At 39.4% G+C, this 14,954-nt stretch overlaps 1 protein-coding gene across 20 annotated transcripts in view; it reads right to left on the reverse strand.

Moving 5' to 3' along the window:
* Window positions 1-14,954, reverse strand: part of eya1 (EYA transcriptional coactivator and phosphatase 1) — a 78,035-nt gene that overhangs the window by 17,349 nt on the left and 45,732 nt on the right. For 14 of the 20 annotated variants that reach the window (XM_028005775.1, XM_028005773.1, XM_028005772.1 and 11 more), the window contains 5 exons: window positions 11,556-11,638; window positions 10,581-10,767; window positions 9,859-10,001; window positions 9,092-9,175; window positions 3,727-3,816 (listed from right to left, as the gene is read on the reverse strand). In XM_028005775.1, coding sequence (XP_027861576.1) covers window positions 3,727-3,816; window positions 9,092-9,175; window positions 9,859-10,001; window positions 10,581-10,767; window positions 11,556-11,638 — 587 coding nt within the window. The remainder of the gene's footprint in view (window positions 1-3,726; window positions 3,817-9,091; window positions 9,176-9,858; window positions 10,002-10,580; window positions 10,768-11,555; window positions 11,639-14,954) is intronic. The other 6 variants (XM_028005792.1, XM_028005787.1, XM_028005783.1 and 3 more) reach the window with 1 other exon arrangement.

The raw sequence follows: 14,954 nt of genomic DNA on the forward strand, positions 1-14,954 counted from the left end.
CCCGAATCATCACTCACCAGCTCTATCAACACGGGCTGGCCTCCACCCACACACATCCACACTTGAACACACGTAGAACATTAGCTAATATTGTGCCTTTGTGGTCTCTGCAGACTGGGGACATTTTTATGCTTTAAGGTAACGGTTAAAAAAAAGTCTCCAGAAAAATTGAAAGCTATAATTTATCTTTAAAAAATATTGCAAAATTCAAACTGTGTGCAAAATTTAAGAACCTTATCTGATGTCTTTGTACAAAGGCCGGCAGTGTTAAAACTTGGACGCACCATTCAAACACTATTTGGCCACTAACTCTGCACCTGTGTTCCTGCACAGCCTCTGGGGTCTCCCTTTATGGCTTAGACTAAATTAGATGGACCAAATGCATTTCTGCACATGCTTAAATACATAACTGCTGTTGGCTCCGGTATTTATAGTGGGACTCTATTTAGCTCTGTTTGAGATGGTAGACTGTAAATCAGGAGAGAGGAAACACAACTGGTAAGGCATTGCTGAGAACTGGTAATTAACACTCAGATAGGCTGGGCTCAGTTTAGGAGAGAGGATGAATATGCCTTTGAGAGAATGTCACCCCGTCTCTGGTATGATTATTAATGACAATCAGTGCAGCGTTTGTAGAGTTTGGTCATCCTGGAACGCGTTCCTTGAACTGACCACATCATTTTCAGTCATCACAGTTTAAAGTGGAAAAAACGCTGAATCTTTAAAGTGTCAAAACAAAATCTAACAGTTTTGTTCCTGAGAAAGAGCAGAAGAAATACACATGCAGGGTTTTCAAATAATTTTTAAGTAGTCTGAGCTGCCAATTCATCTATGAGCACATGAAAAGAAATCAAAACACGGGACAGATGTTGAGCAAAACCACATTTAAGAGTTGTCACAAACTGCCATTTTTTTTTTTTCAAATGATTGGGGCACATCTATTAAATAAAGTGCAGCTAGATGGATTCTACACAGCCAGAGCATAAGGAAATATTTAACCAGCCAATTGGAGCCAATTAACTTTGATCACAATGACTGCATTTGGAATCTCAGTCACTTGTCCGTCTAAGGGAGTTTGCACATATTTTCCTGTCTCTTGACTCTCTGTTTGAGGAGTTTTCTTTTTCTTACTGCTGGACATGCTTTGTGTAGCAAAGCCGAACATGGCGGTAAGCAATGAGACTCGGCAAACTGGCTACAGATCTCTTCGCACTTCATTATCAAGAAAAACATTTACTCTTTTGTGACGTGAGAATAAAACAGGACACTCAGGAAAAGAGAGGAGCCATTGTGATAAGACGGAAGAAATTTGGATAAAATTAAGAAAATTCTAAAGCAACAAAAGCAGAATCAATTACTGCTAAATTATGTATACAAAATGATAACGGACAGGTGCAGGGACAATGTTCGGATAAAATGTGTATCCGCATTTCAACAAATGCAACATATCATTTCTGTGATACTGGTATGTTGCCACATATCGTTTCTGTACACTCTGAGTATCTTAGTGTGGAAAATACCACGCTAGTCTGCCTGTCAATCATGGTCGACAACAACCTATCAGAGCCTTAATGTGTTGGAACTTTCTAGAGTGTGGCAGAACGTTTTTTTTTTTTTTAGTAGTGGCTTGCAGTAGTTCAATAGTTTAGGAATTGTATTATCAAAAATAAGTTATAAGTGTGATATTTGCTGATCCTTTAGTTTCGTTGCATCAATAATTGTAAGTTGAGCTATAATAAAAGGATGCCACATCTTTGAACGGATGCCTGCAGTTTTTTCTGATACAAATCACCATGCCCTTTAGGTCACTGAGTCTCTAAGTTTTCTTTAGTATTTATATTAAAGAAATTTCAGATATCCAAAACACACAAAATTACAGAGCCTTGCAAAAGAATTCACTGCATTTTCCATACTTTTTACATTTCATCAACTCGAAACTACTCACTTTATTTTATTTTTCATGGGATTTTATATGACAAACAAACATAAAATTACAATTCATTGTGAGGGAATAGGACTCAATACATGGTTTTCAAAAGAGGTGCACTGATAAGCCAACCAGCCGATAAATACGCCCCAATTTTCTTACTTTTGGGAGACTGGTGATGAGCCGATACTTTCATGTGAATCAATTCTTATCCAACAATCTTATCTACCTCGACAAAGATCTAAAAATCAGCTACTGTTCTCTTTTGCTCTGCGGTGAGAGCGGTTTAACTGACAGACCCACCCACCAGGTTATGACTCTCTATTTGGAGTAAACAATAGTCACTCCACTGTTACCAACTCAGCAACTTTCTTGCTATATTGAGCAACATTTCAGACAAAAAATCAGTATCAACCAAAATTGTAATCAACAGGTGCACCCTTGGTTTCAAAAGTTTTAACTAATAAAAATCTTATAAGTATGCTATGCATATGAATCCAGGCCTTTGGTCAGTGCAACCTCTCTCCACTACAGCATGTAGCAGGTTTTCTTGCAGTGTGTCTCTCTTCCTATCAACACTGACTAGCTTCACTGTCCCTACTGAAAATAAGCATCACCACAGGATGATACTGATACCACAATGTGTTTAAGGAGCTGTGCTGTGTTAGTGGACTACCACACAGTATTTTGCATGTAGGCCAAACTGTTTAATACTATTCTTTTCTCACCAGAGCACATCCTTGCTATTTTGTATTTCCCTTACATGGTTTGTGGGAAACTGTAAAATGTTCTTCTTCTATAACTTTTTCTCAACACAGGCTCTCTTCTTGACACTCTTGACACTTTATTAATGTCTGATTTGAATAGTGCATCACTAATAATTATCCTGTACACATACTGTCACATCTGAGCTTTGAATTTCTGCAGCTCTTGCAGCTACCTTCTTCAGATTGCTCTCCTTGCCCAGATTGCCCAGTTTACGTGGAAAGTCACATCTTGGGAGGTTTGCAGTTTTGTATTTTTAAAGACTAGGATATTGTTTCACAACCTAAATCAGCTTTACAATTTTCCACAACTGTCCCTGACCTTTCTGCTGTGTTCTTTGGTCTTCATGATGCTTATTAAAAGATTTGAAAACCATTTATCATTTTCTCCCAACATAATTGTACACTACTTTGTTTTGGTCTACCACATACATTTCAATTGAAATACCTAGAAGTTTGGAAATACAAAGTGAAAAGGTTCAATGAATCTGAATACAATATACCTATCATGGGTCCTATCATGACCCATGTATTGATTTTCCCCCAGGGGACAATCTTACACAACATGAATCAGTGAGGCAAAGACCCCTGAGAGGGATGATGGTAGGGGATTGTGTGCTGTGATGGTGGAGTTTGTGGAGTAGAAAGCCAGTGACACCAAGCACACAGCATGACACACCGGCAGATAGGAGAGCAACAGAAACATTAGAGCCTGACAAATTGCACTGGCGGCCATTAGAGTGGGAACGAACTGGAGGCGGGGGCAGGGCTGGCAACCCAGGAGACTGACAGCACATGTGAAATTCACTGTATCCCTTAGGGACTGAGGTAATACTTCACTGCAACGGGGGATAGCTGAGAGAAAAGCTCTATGTAATACTGCAGTTGTTGCTTCCATTACTACAATTGGACTTATTCAGCTTCCTTCCAAATGTGATTATGCCTTTACACCCAGTAAAATCAACTCAATGTAAATGGAAGAGATTTGTACATTATCAAACAACAGGAGAGTAAAATGGGACCAGAGAAACTCACCTCTAAGTCGTTAAAGAATAAGTGTGTGTCTGCCAAGTTGAAGATCATTTCTTCCATCCTTAGTCCTAATGATACAGACGTTGGAGGGTCCTTAAACACACAAAAATATCTACATCAAACAAAGAATTATTAGGTTTGAAGTGTGTTCTGGTGCTTTGTTCAAAAAAGCAAATTAGGCAGATCTGGTAAATGCAGTAAGTTACGATTTTCACTCTGAGTCACTCAATTAACACACAATCCCTTTAAATTCCACTGCAGGCTTCTCCCATAAAAGAAGACTTGAAAGTTTCAGCCTCTTTTTTATGGCCCTCTCAAAAGGACCAGAATAGTCATCAGAAATGCCACAGACTTGAATGAAGGCCATAAAAGCATGTGTCTTCTCAGGAAGGTTGGTTGATTTAGAAGAGCCAAGGTCATAACCCAAAATCGTAAACAGCCTTGTTCTCCACATATTTGTGCTAATGCATGATTTGACTATATGTGTAGGTGATATAACTCTGTTTGCTTAAACATTTTACAAGTAGGAGGTTCCAAGTATGGCAGAGAAAATAAGCTGAACACAAAATACAAACTTCAAGAATTTTCATTTTAATTAATTACCGTAAATTATGACATGTTAGTAATCTGTTTATTGCTAAAATGGCAATATAATCCCACCACCTGTGAGGTAGGACCTTTTAAAGATTTACCTAAATAGTTATTGAAACTGTGACAATGTGAGCATCTTTATTTTTAAAAAGGTAATTTATTTTTTAAAGATTTACATCCGAGAAAAGAATGACTTCAGAGATCTGCTTCTTATTCAAACCATGTTTTTGTCTTAACTCTAATCAGCAAATTGTTTTTAGTAAGTAAAGGATGAAGGAAGACAATAGCTGTCTTCCCAAGCAGCTGGATGAGATCTGCCTTTAAGTCAGGCCAGGCAGGACCAGAAGCAGGGATTACCGAGTTAAACCACCAAAAGACACACCTGAGCTCTCCGCTGATTAGCTGTCACACCCCACAATCCTTATGTTTTCACTAAAATGACAGAGTGCAAACCACACAAGTAGAGCTCAATCCTCCACTTCTCCAGGCTTTCTCCTTCCTCTCAGCCTCCCAGTTTGAATCAATCTTTCAGTAGGAATTCATCAAAAACAATTACCCCCCTCCTTACATCAACAAGCTACCTCCCTCTTCCCAACGTCTGCCACTGCTGGGAGATTTAGCGTTACGGACGGGATCGGTGGGAAAAGGCGATCCTCTCTGGCGCAAGTGAATCCTTTCCAATTAAATCTAAACAATCAGTCAGTGAGGGAGTTAAGCATACAAGCAGGCCAGAAGGCCAAAGTGCTGCTGCTGTCAGTGCTGCAGGACCACCTGTCCTGAGATGTCACTGCCTCCAGGGGGGTGCCAATATCCACCCCCACTCCCTCCAAACCCCTTAGCAATAACACCACCCCCACCCACACACATCCACTCTTACCCACTTTCAGCCTGAGCTCTAGCCTGCCCAATAGCAGCACAGCTGGCCTCAGCCATCAGCTTTATGGGGTGAGTGTCTTGATGCCAATTAAAAGGGCTGATAAAAAGAGCAGTCTGTTTATGTGTGCATGTGGGAGGGAGGGGAAGAGTTAGAGAGAGTGGCTATGAGGTCACAGTGAGTAAGAGAAAGTGTGCATGTCAACTTGCTCAGATACTCATCCATTTATAGTAAGTGCAGAGCAGCAAACAGAAAAAAAACTGCTTTGTAACTTTTTTGTATACACCCCGAAGATATCTGTCAGTCAAATAAATTTGACTGACAGATATGCAGGAGGACAAAGAGGGAAAAGGCAGGTTGATGAAGCAAAGTGGTGGTTGGGAGTAGAGATGCAGCAAGAAATCAACAGTTGAATAGAATTTGATGCATTTCTTGTTAGTCTGTAGGTGGTTGTATGTTAAAAATCAGTAAAACCACCATTGTAGTAAATGTTGTTAGGCTGCACTACCAACAGTAGTCTTCTACTGAGTAGACTAGCTATTTTCAGTGACTTTAAAAGTTATTTCTACTAGATAGTTTATTTGAGCTTCAAAGAGCAAGAACCATGTTCCCATCTAGGTCAATTGGGGACAAGGACTCAGATCTTTCCAATAACTCTTAAAAAGGCAACTGGCACTAAATCTAACCACTTTTGCTGGTCTTATTAGGGACTTTTTGACATAACAGACTTGCACATGAAAGCATGTGTAATTTTTAGTAGAACACACACCACGCCTTGACTCATTAATGTAGAAACATCAGCAATCTAAAACACGTCAGATTCGTTGTGCTAAAGCGCACAAAAATAGATCAGATTACTGGACGTCTGGTGTGTATTGTTTCATAGTATAAAATAATAAAACAATATATTTTAAAGTGCATCTGACATCACCTTTGTGCGTCAGATGCACTACTGTTATTAATGGGCAGTGGGGACTGCAGTGGGTTCCACCCCATCCTAAAGAGCTCACAGGCAGCTCAGTCCTTGTGAAGCCGTACATCCCAGCTGCTCTCAGAAATAAGATGTTCACCTCCCTAAGTCTAGGCTACAAATAAATCAAGGTTACCATTAATACTTTTTTCTATTGGCCCTGTTTGGTCAGTTTATTTTGTATAGATTGCAAAAAACATAAGGATGTTCACGTTCACTGTGACTTGTCTACTGTAAGTTCCTGATCATGAGAGTTAAAATCAAACAAGACTTAGCTGAAAATAAGAGCTAAAAGCTTAAATAAAAACACAAAATTAAAAACTAAAGTAACTCAACCAGAGTGTTTTGTTTGGCCCTTTCTACTGCTCCTAGCTCAGATGAAGAAGGTTTTTAACTGTGACATAAAAGGAAAGCTAATATGAAGGTCTAAATACATTTAGGGTGTTTTTTTTCTCACGTTTGTTTTCCTTTTCCATGATTTCATTCGAGTATCCTAAAACATTCATTACAATTATGTGCTAATGGTTAATTGTGCAAATTAGCTTATTATTTTATGTAGCGACTTCTAGTAACCTTTAGAACAGCTAATATCTTCTTTACTGAGAAATTAGGAGTTGAAAATGTCAGCAGACTTTTGGAAGTCTTAGTGTTAAGTAAAAGGAAGACAAACAGAAAATGTGCTTTTAGTATTCTTGGTTGCAATAACTGCCAATATAAGATGTCATAATCATTTTGTCTTTGTTTTACATTCATAAAACCAGTTGGAGCCTGACGAAAAAAGTGAAAAAGTGACTAAACTGTGCTTGAAGGAGAAAAAGAGGGAACAAAAGGAAAAACAGGGAGTGAGAGAGGGGCTTTAGTGGTTGTCACATCCCATATGAGCTCTGATGGAATGGGCCCTTATGGAGTTAGGAGTGTTTCCTGTTTCAGAGGAGCCCATTGGAGAACCCTATGGGTCTTTGCGTGTCTGTTCGTGTGTTTGGGTGTGTGAGTGTTTGGTGTGTGTGCCCCTCATCATGGAGCCAAAGCTCCTGAGCTTTAGGTCTCCCTTTACCCAGCATGCAGGCCTGAGAATAAAGTAAATAAACAGTGGAGGGTCGTGGGGCAGTCCTCCTTCACCCCAGAAACAAAACACTGCCCCCATCAAACACCCCCTCAATACCAGAACAAAGGCACAGAGCATTGGCTGCAGACACTAAGCTTTCTGACACTTGAGTAGTAATATTTCACATCTTGACTTCAAAACCAGTCAAATCCATAGCCAAAACAGGTGATAATTTGAGATGGTGTACACAGGCTAAAACACATCAAGTTTGGATGTATTGATGACTTTACCATAAACAATATTTCTATTAGTGTTCTACATGTACAAGGAAAAAGCAGAGAAATAACCTGTGACCTTAACAAAACCATGAGAATATAATTCTGCCTTATTTCCCAAATAGTTTGTTTTGAAAGTTTAAATTTAGAGAAGCAATTTAAATGAAACAACAAATAGCAAAGCCTGGAAAAGCAAATTCTTTATCTTATGAGAATCCACATTGACCTGGGTAAGAAAATGACCTTCTTCTTCTACAATAAATAGAGAGGCACCAAAATAAAATCAGTTCCTGACCAGAATATGATCATTTTTAGCTTGATCAGCCTGACTGATCACTGGGTATTTGGAAAATCAATATTCTCCTTTTTTTTTCTTTTCTTTTTTTCAAATTGGTGAACATACTGTCAAGAAAAGTCAATGTTGGCAAATTTTCAGATGCAAAGAGGAGTTTAAAATGAAGTCAGTGGAAACATTGAAAGTATTTTCTAGGATATGCTAAGGCAATGTCTGTGGTTCATTTAGGCTGTCAGAATAGGAGAGAGCAAAACTTTTATGCAGATTTTGCATAAACCTAGTGAGTTAACTTGAATTAATTCAAAATCCACAAAGTTGATGAGCCGTCAATAACTGAAAATACATTTTCTTTGCCCCAAGTCCAGATATAGGTAGGTCCTAAAATAATTTGTATCAAACATACTTTTCCACTCAATAAAAAGAAGACCTATCTGTCTAGTCTGAACCCTCGCTTCCAACACTCAGGTCTTCTTTGGGCTCCCGTATCACAACTGGCTAACCATGCTAATTGCAAATAAACATGCTAAAGACATTTTAAAATGTCAAAATTATAAGTCTTTTGCCATTGTTTAAAATTTTGTTTGATATTGTCAGATGTCTTACACATTTCATGTTTATTAGTCATATCTGTTCTTAATCAAAATAACTCTGCTCACAAGAGAATGGCCCCCAAAATACTTGAATGCTGATCTTATATCTTTTTATGTTATAGTTCCTAAAGAGGAAATGGAATTGACAAAAAAATCTGCATCTGAATTACAAAATTTGGAGCTCAAACAACAAAATATTAATTAATACATTTCTAATAATAAATTTGTTAGGATTTATCATCCTGGATGTTGAAATAAGCCAGGTTTAAGATAATCTCTCCATTTGAATTTGAATGAAAGCCGTTTGTTGGACTCAGCCTTGTACGGTCTCCAGGGAGATCCTTGCCTGAAAGGAACGCATTGAGCAGCACTTAATTAAACTAACAATGTGGCATTTCTGAAGAAGAAAGAAACACTCGAGATGTGTCAAGAGTCAGTCAGAGTGCAACTGTTGCGAGCTCCTACAACCAAGCCCTGACCAGCCATGCATAGCTCCAACAGCTGCAAAGAGCAGTCAAATACTTGCCAGGCCTCATTGGACATATTAAAAAAGGAAACAATTATCTGCACATTGAGTTCCGCTCTGTCGTCTTAAGACCAAAAGTGAACTCTACCCCCTGCTCAATGGCCATTTCCACCTGCTGGACCTTGTTCTCTCCTTTCAATATTTAAACATTTTTGCTGATAAAGTGCACTGCTGCCGCTGCCACAGACTTGATGTCACTCACCCGTCCATATCTGTTGGCATAAGACCCCGTGAGCAAGGAATGGAAAACGATGATTGTTTCATCCAGGTCCCAGATGAAAACTCGCTAGAGAGATGGCATCATGAGGCGGGGTGTGGGGTTGGGAGAACGACACAAAAACAAAATAGAGAGAAAAGAAACAAAATCAATGGTGCACTCTGTAGGGTTGCAAGGTGATCCTGCTGGTCAATAGGCCAGGAGTGTGTATTTGTGTGCCACAGGGACCGGGATCCATTTGCTTGGACTGGTCATCGCAACACTTCTCTCATCACCCCACTACACACATTCCACCCTCTTACCCTTTACATTAGCTTAATCAATACTGACAAACTAATTAACTAGATATGTTAACACGCCATGATGTCAGCGCTATAATAGCAGCTATTATCCTTATTCAAATTAATAAGGTATTAATGAGATGATTCTGGGTTCATTTTGACATATTGTCCCCATCAGGTAGCAAGCAGCTCAGAGACTACAACATATATTCTCCTCACCGAGTGATCACTCATCGAATTACAAAGCCTTGTTGTTTATTTACAAGTTATACACATGAACGTTATATATGATATGCGTTGAGTCATATATTCCACAATGCTTTTAATAATTTATTGGTAGTTAAGGAACACAGCGTTAAGATTTAATGCCCATCAAGAGTTTAAGTGGCAGCCATAAAGTAAGTGGATTAACGTCTATGCACTTCAGACAGGGCGAGGCCGTCTGTCGCCAAGGTAGCGGGCTCATCCTACCTCAAGGTCAGAGTCGGGCGGTGGTGATGGGTTGTTGTTCCTTCTTCCACGGCCACGTGACTTTCCATCCGAGGCCCGGCGCAATCGATCCGAATCTGAATCTTTAATGGGGGTTGATGGACTGTGGATGGTGCTGTACTCTGCTGAAAGGAAGGAAAGGCCGAGGAAGGAGATTATAAAAGGGAGCACATCAAAGATCAGCTGGTATTCACTCTTAGAAAAGATGTCTGATTGACCATTTGTCTTTATGCAGGACAGACTGCATCCTGCGTGAGACATTTTTCAGAAAGAACTGATTTAGAAAAGCAGATAACATGATAATTCAGTTACGGAACAGAAAAGCTATTGTGCACTGGTCTGATTAAATAAACAAGAGGTAACGGAGTGCAGAACAAAAAGACATTGAAGGGACTTCTTTTATCTTAATTGGATGAGTGCGTGAAACGATGTTAAGTTAAAGCTGGCTGTCGTCTGTGTTGTTTGCTGACAATTTCAAATGCAGTTAAAAAATTTGGAGTGACTGGCACAGATGCAATCTTAATTGCCAGGTCATGCATTAATGTCACATGAAATTACAATGAATTCCACATCTGATTTCAGTTTAGACTGAGAGTTTTTCATACCACAGAAATACCTTCTCTATTTCCTAAAATGTAGCGTTAGTACCGCTATTTCAATCCTATTCTTGGCACCACTGAGCCTGAATCGGGAATGATTGTTACCTGCAGGGTTGTCTGTGAGAGCTTGACTGGTGATACCAGCAGGAGGTTCCTGGAGAGTATATGTGGTGGTGGTGGAAGGTGTGCTGGGGCTGGTGTTATTACTTGTCATGTAGGGTGAGGTATACGGGGAACTGTTGTAATACTGAGCGTACTGGCCCTGGCCAAAGCCTGGATATCCGGGGTAGTCCTGTGGAGCAAGACAATAGAGGAATAAGAAAGTTTAAATCTGGATTAGAACAAAAGTGAATGTGAGATGAAAGTTCAGGCTCTTCTTTCTTGGCATTTTGTCAAATTCTAGGTATTTTGTAAAATAGATGTTAGTCCAGGTAAGCAATCTTTAGTATTTTTAGGCTGCAAGAGAGTACGTCTTAAACAGAAAACAAGAGGCTAAATAAAGCTGCTCTTCTTTATTTCTTCTGTGCTGGGAGGACTTTGTTTTGATACATTTAGTACATAGAGAACAAAATAAAATCTGATTCTTCAAATATTAGACCCGATCTGAGCAGTTCAATAAGAAATTGAGGAATTTGGATCTCAGGATAAGGGTATTTGTAAAGATTTTTAATCAAAAAGGTGGAGAAAAAGAGAGAAAATGTAGCAGAGTAGAAGAAAAAAAATAAGTGGGTGGTTTGGCAACGTAATCTGAGATATGCCCTGCACCAGTGTTGCTACTTTACAGAGGAGATTCCAAAAAATAAATGCAAACACATGTCGGTTCGCCCCTACATCTGGACAACGATATTTCTTGTTTTTTTCTCTCTTTTCACTGTGGCATAATACATATGTTCAAGAGGTACAATAGATAATCCTTTTGTCATTCTGAGTGATTTATGATGACTGAGTCATGGCTGAAATGTAACATACTGCCTTTGCTTGTTTCAAGATTTCAAGGTTGGAAGTTTGAAACACAAACCTTAGCTGTATTTTCAGACCAGGTCAGATACTAAGAAAGATAAGAAAGATGTGTACACATACCTGTTGTGTGCTGTTAAAGCCTGTCGAGTTTGTCAAAGAGTTGTTTCCTGCGTACAGCCCTGATGTTGTTGTGAAAGAACCACCTTCAGGGACAAGAAAAAAAAAAAAATCAGGCATATATGCCATCTCAATGTGAATGGTTAGAATTGGAGAGAAATGCAGTTGTACATATAAAATGACATAGTGTTAAAATATGCCGCTTTTTCCCTTTTTCTTTTGAAACATCGATTTGAAAACGTGAACAGAAGGAATCTTAAGGGAGTGCATCTAACAGTGGACTTATCTTTCTCCTCTTCCTTTCTTATCAGTGATTGGATCAGGTCTGATGAATGACGGGGTGGGTGGTGGGGGTGCAAAACCAGCTATGAAGCCCGCACAATGCGAGGAACAGAGGAGCCTGTTGTGTGTGAACTACTGAAGGGTAGCGTGGGGTGAAAAGAAAACAGGGTGAAAATGCTGGGAGTGTGCATGAAGAAGAAGGGGACAAAACAAGGAAGGTCTGAGCTTGAAATGAGTGGGGTTGAGTGGGTTTGCTACTGAAATCTAGTCCTAATGAATATGTAGGCTTTTCTTTTCACTTGCTTGAGGGGTGGTCCTCCTGGGTAATTAAGTCATTCAAAAGGGTTGATAAAATCTAATGGCTTAATTATACAGAAGCTACCGGGTAAACAGAGAATAGCTACGTCAGGCTTTTGGGACAAAATATCTACTTAGTAAACTTTAGCGAAATATTTCAAATAACTTTGTAGCAATTTTGTCTTTGGTTTCAAATAAAAGTTAAACCCTGTTTTACAGGCATTAACCTCTCTCACACAGTGTGACATTACCTTTTCTTGTAACATAGAATAATGAGCACTCATGGCGGGAAAGATAGAAACCAGTACTTTGAATAGTATTTTTGTATCTAACACTGTAGTTGTTAAAGAGAGCTTCTTACAGGTGAAAAAAAATAAAAACAACATGAGGTCAGAAATTGGCTAGAAAACTAACTGTTGCAACTTTAGTCAAATAAGTTCTGACTAACACACAGAGCTTGGTTGTTCCTTCTAATTCTTGTGCACAGAAATAAAGGCATATAGACATTTAGCCAGGAGGGACAAAAATAGGCACTTTATAAAGACCATTCTCCCGTTTCATCGTAGCAGAAAAGGTATCCCACAGTTACAGTGAAAACCATTCAGGAGATAAATTTACGGTACTGTTTCTAAATGAGGCCGTAATTACACCTTTGTTGTCAGAGACAAACAGAGGGAGCTCCTTTCATCCTCTGGTCATTGACCCCATCAGAAGGGCCCTCCCACACCATGACAAATGTGAAGCAGCTTTCAGAAAGAAGGAAATGATTTGGGGATGCTTTTGGATTTTTTATTTATTTTTTTGGCCTGGATAGAAGCAAGGGCTTGAATGTTTTTTATAGCAACATAAAGAGAAGACACAGTAGTGTTTGGCCTTGTGAGTAACAGCTAGAGTCTAAGCATGAGATAACTCTGTTAAGAGTTTGGTCTCTATCAGCAATTTTATCAAAACGCTTCACTCGCCGTGTTGTTTTGTTTAATTGGTTCAAGATGAGCTGGGGATTAGGAACAGATTTTTGATCTGCGTTGAAAGTTCAAAATCAAGTGAAAGTGCACCAGAACAATAAGAGCAAGAAAAGGAGGAGTAATGCTGTGAAGGACAACAAATTAGCCTAATACACAGTTCAAACAGTCATAAAAACTCTCACTGGGAGTGTTTGAGGGTTGCTCTAGGGAGACTAAGGAGCCACATGAAAGCTTCGGGGACCCCTACTACCCAGTGAGAATGAACCCATGCTGTTGGGAGGGGTGGTGCTGGTTATGGAAGGGGAGAAAGAGGGAGGGAAGCGGGACTGCTGCGGTTTCCCGGGGGGCATGTTTTCTCTCCCTCCCCCTGTCCTGCTGTAGTTAGTTCACTCACTCAAGACCAGACACCATCCCTCCCTCCTATCCTTCTTCCCTCCTGCCTTCTGGCTCCACAATTGGAAGTCCATTTGCTTTGCTTGATCAGTCCCTTTGCCACAGGCTATGTCTATCATCAGTGCACAATATTTGTAGCAGAAGTTTGTATGCTCCACTTGGGAATAGACTATCAGGACCAGATGGGGTTTTACTTTTAGAAAAGGTAACTGAGGCTTCAGCTTCTTCAGTTTGCTCAGACTTTGGGAAAGAATGCTGGAATCCAATTATTCACCTAATTAGCATCTGCATGGTCTTACTTTCTGTAGCTGTTTTAAACTAATCTTAGGTTATAACCTTTTATTGACATTAAAATTCCCAATATGAAAAAAAAAAGGATTCCAAAAGTGACTTTGTCCCTTATATAATGTTGGTTTTGGAATTGCACAAACTTCTAAAGGCAAGAGCTAGAAACATTAATTTGATCATTTTGTGTGTTGACAGCTGGCTGGTTGCAGAGACATTGATAGAAAGGGGAGTATCAGATGTGGAAAAAGTCTTTGGTTTGGGACACCCAAGCCTGAGGCGCATCGCCCAGGCAGATCAATAGGCCACAAAGAGTAATGATGATGGTGTGGCAGTAGGCCAGAGCCACAGTTAGAGAACCAAGGGCCAGAAGAGTGGCCAATCTGTCATCTAACATGCCTGTCAATTACTGGTGCACTTAAAACTAACAGAACATGCAACAGTAAGAGATAGCTGGAGAGAGTGAGGGAAACAAAAACAGGAGAAGCATAGTACTTAACAGATGAATGAGCACATACTTAAGTCATTTTAAGTTAAATTGCCAAGAACAATATGGCAACTTTTGTATTTCCCTGTATTTGTTCTCACTCTTGAGTCCAATTTTAGCTACTTGGATGCACACTGCAAAACTCTTACTGTGGCCAACTGTATTTGCTTAAGAGGTGTGGAAACAAGGTTTTTCCATAAGACATCTGCTGCTGAGCTGGCGTTACGTATTGTGAAATGCTCTGGAGGCTTTTCAGCAACATGTAGAGATATTTCAAATGTGACACTTAGAGATATCACAGGAGAGAAAATAAACACGGAGCTAGCTGCTTGCTAACTGTTCCCGCACAGTGAAAGAGAGACGGTTTACCTCATTAGGACAAGCAGAGTCTGTATAAAATTGTTACATTTAGCTAATATTATATCTGGTGTAAGCTTTTTGGTTGTTTTTTGTCATTTAGAAAACAGATGGAAAGTGAAATGGTGAATGGACAGTGCAGTTGTACAAATAAATTGTGACAATTAAAAAATGAGAATTTCGGAAGAAACACATGGATTGTTAAAAACTCAAAACTTTTTGTCAGTCCCTCTTTTTAGCATAAGCTGACATTGATCTACATGGGAATGCTTGGTAAGAGAAACGACAAAAGTTGCCTTCAAATAAAATTAAAAAGATTAAGACTATCACTATGTA

This window comes from Xiphophorus couchianus, chromosome 21 (genome assembly GCF_001444195.1).
Source record: "Xiphophorus couchianus chromosome 21, X_couchianus-1.0, whole genome shotgun sequence".
Lineage (NCBI taxonomy): Eukaryota > Metazoa > Chordata > Actinopteri > Cyprinodontiformes > Poeciliidae > Xiphophorus > Xiphophorus couchianus.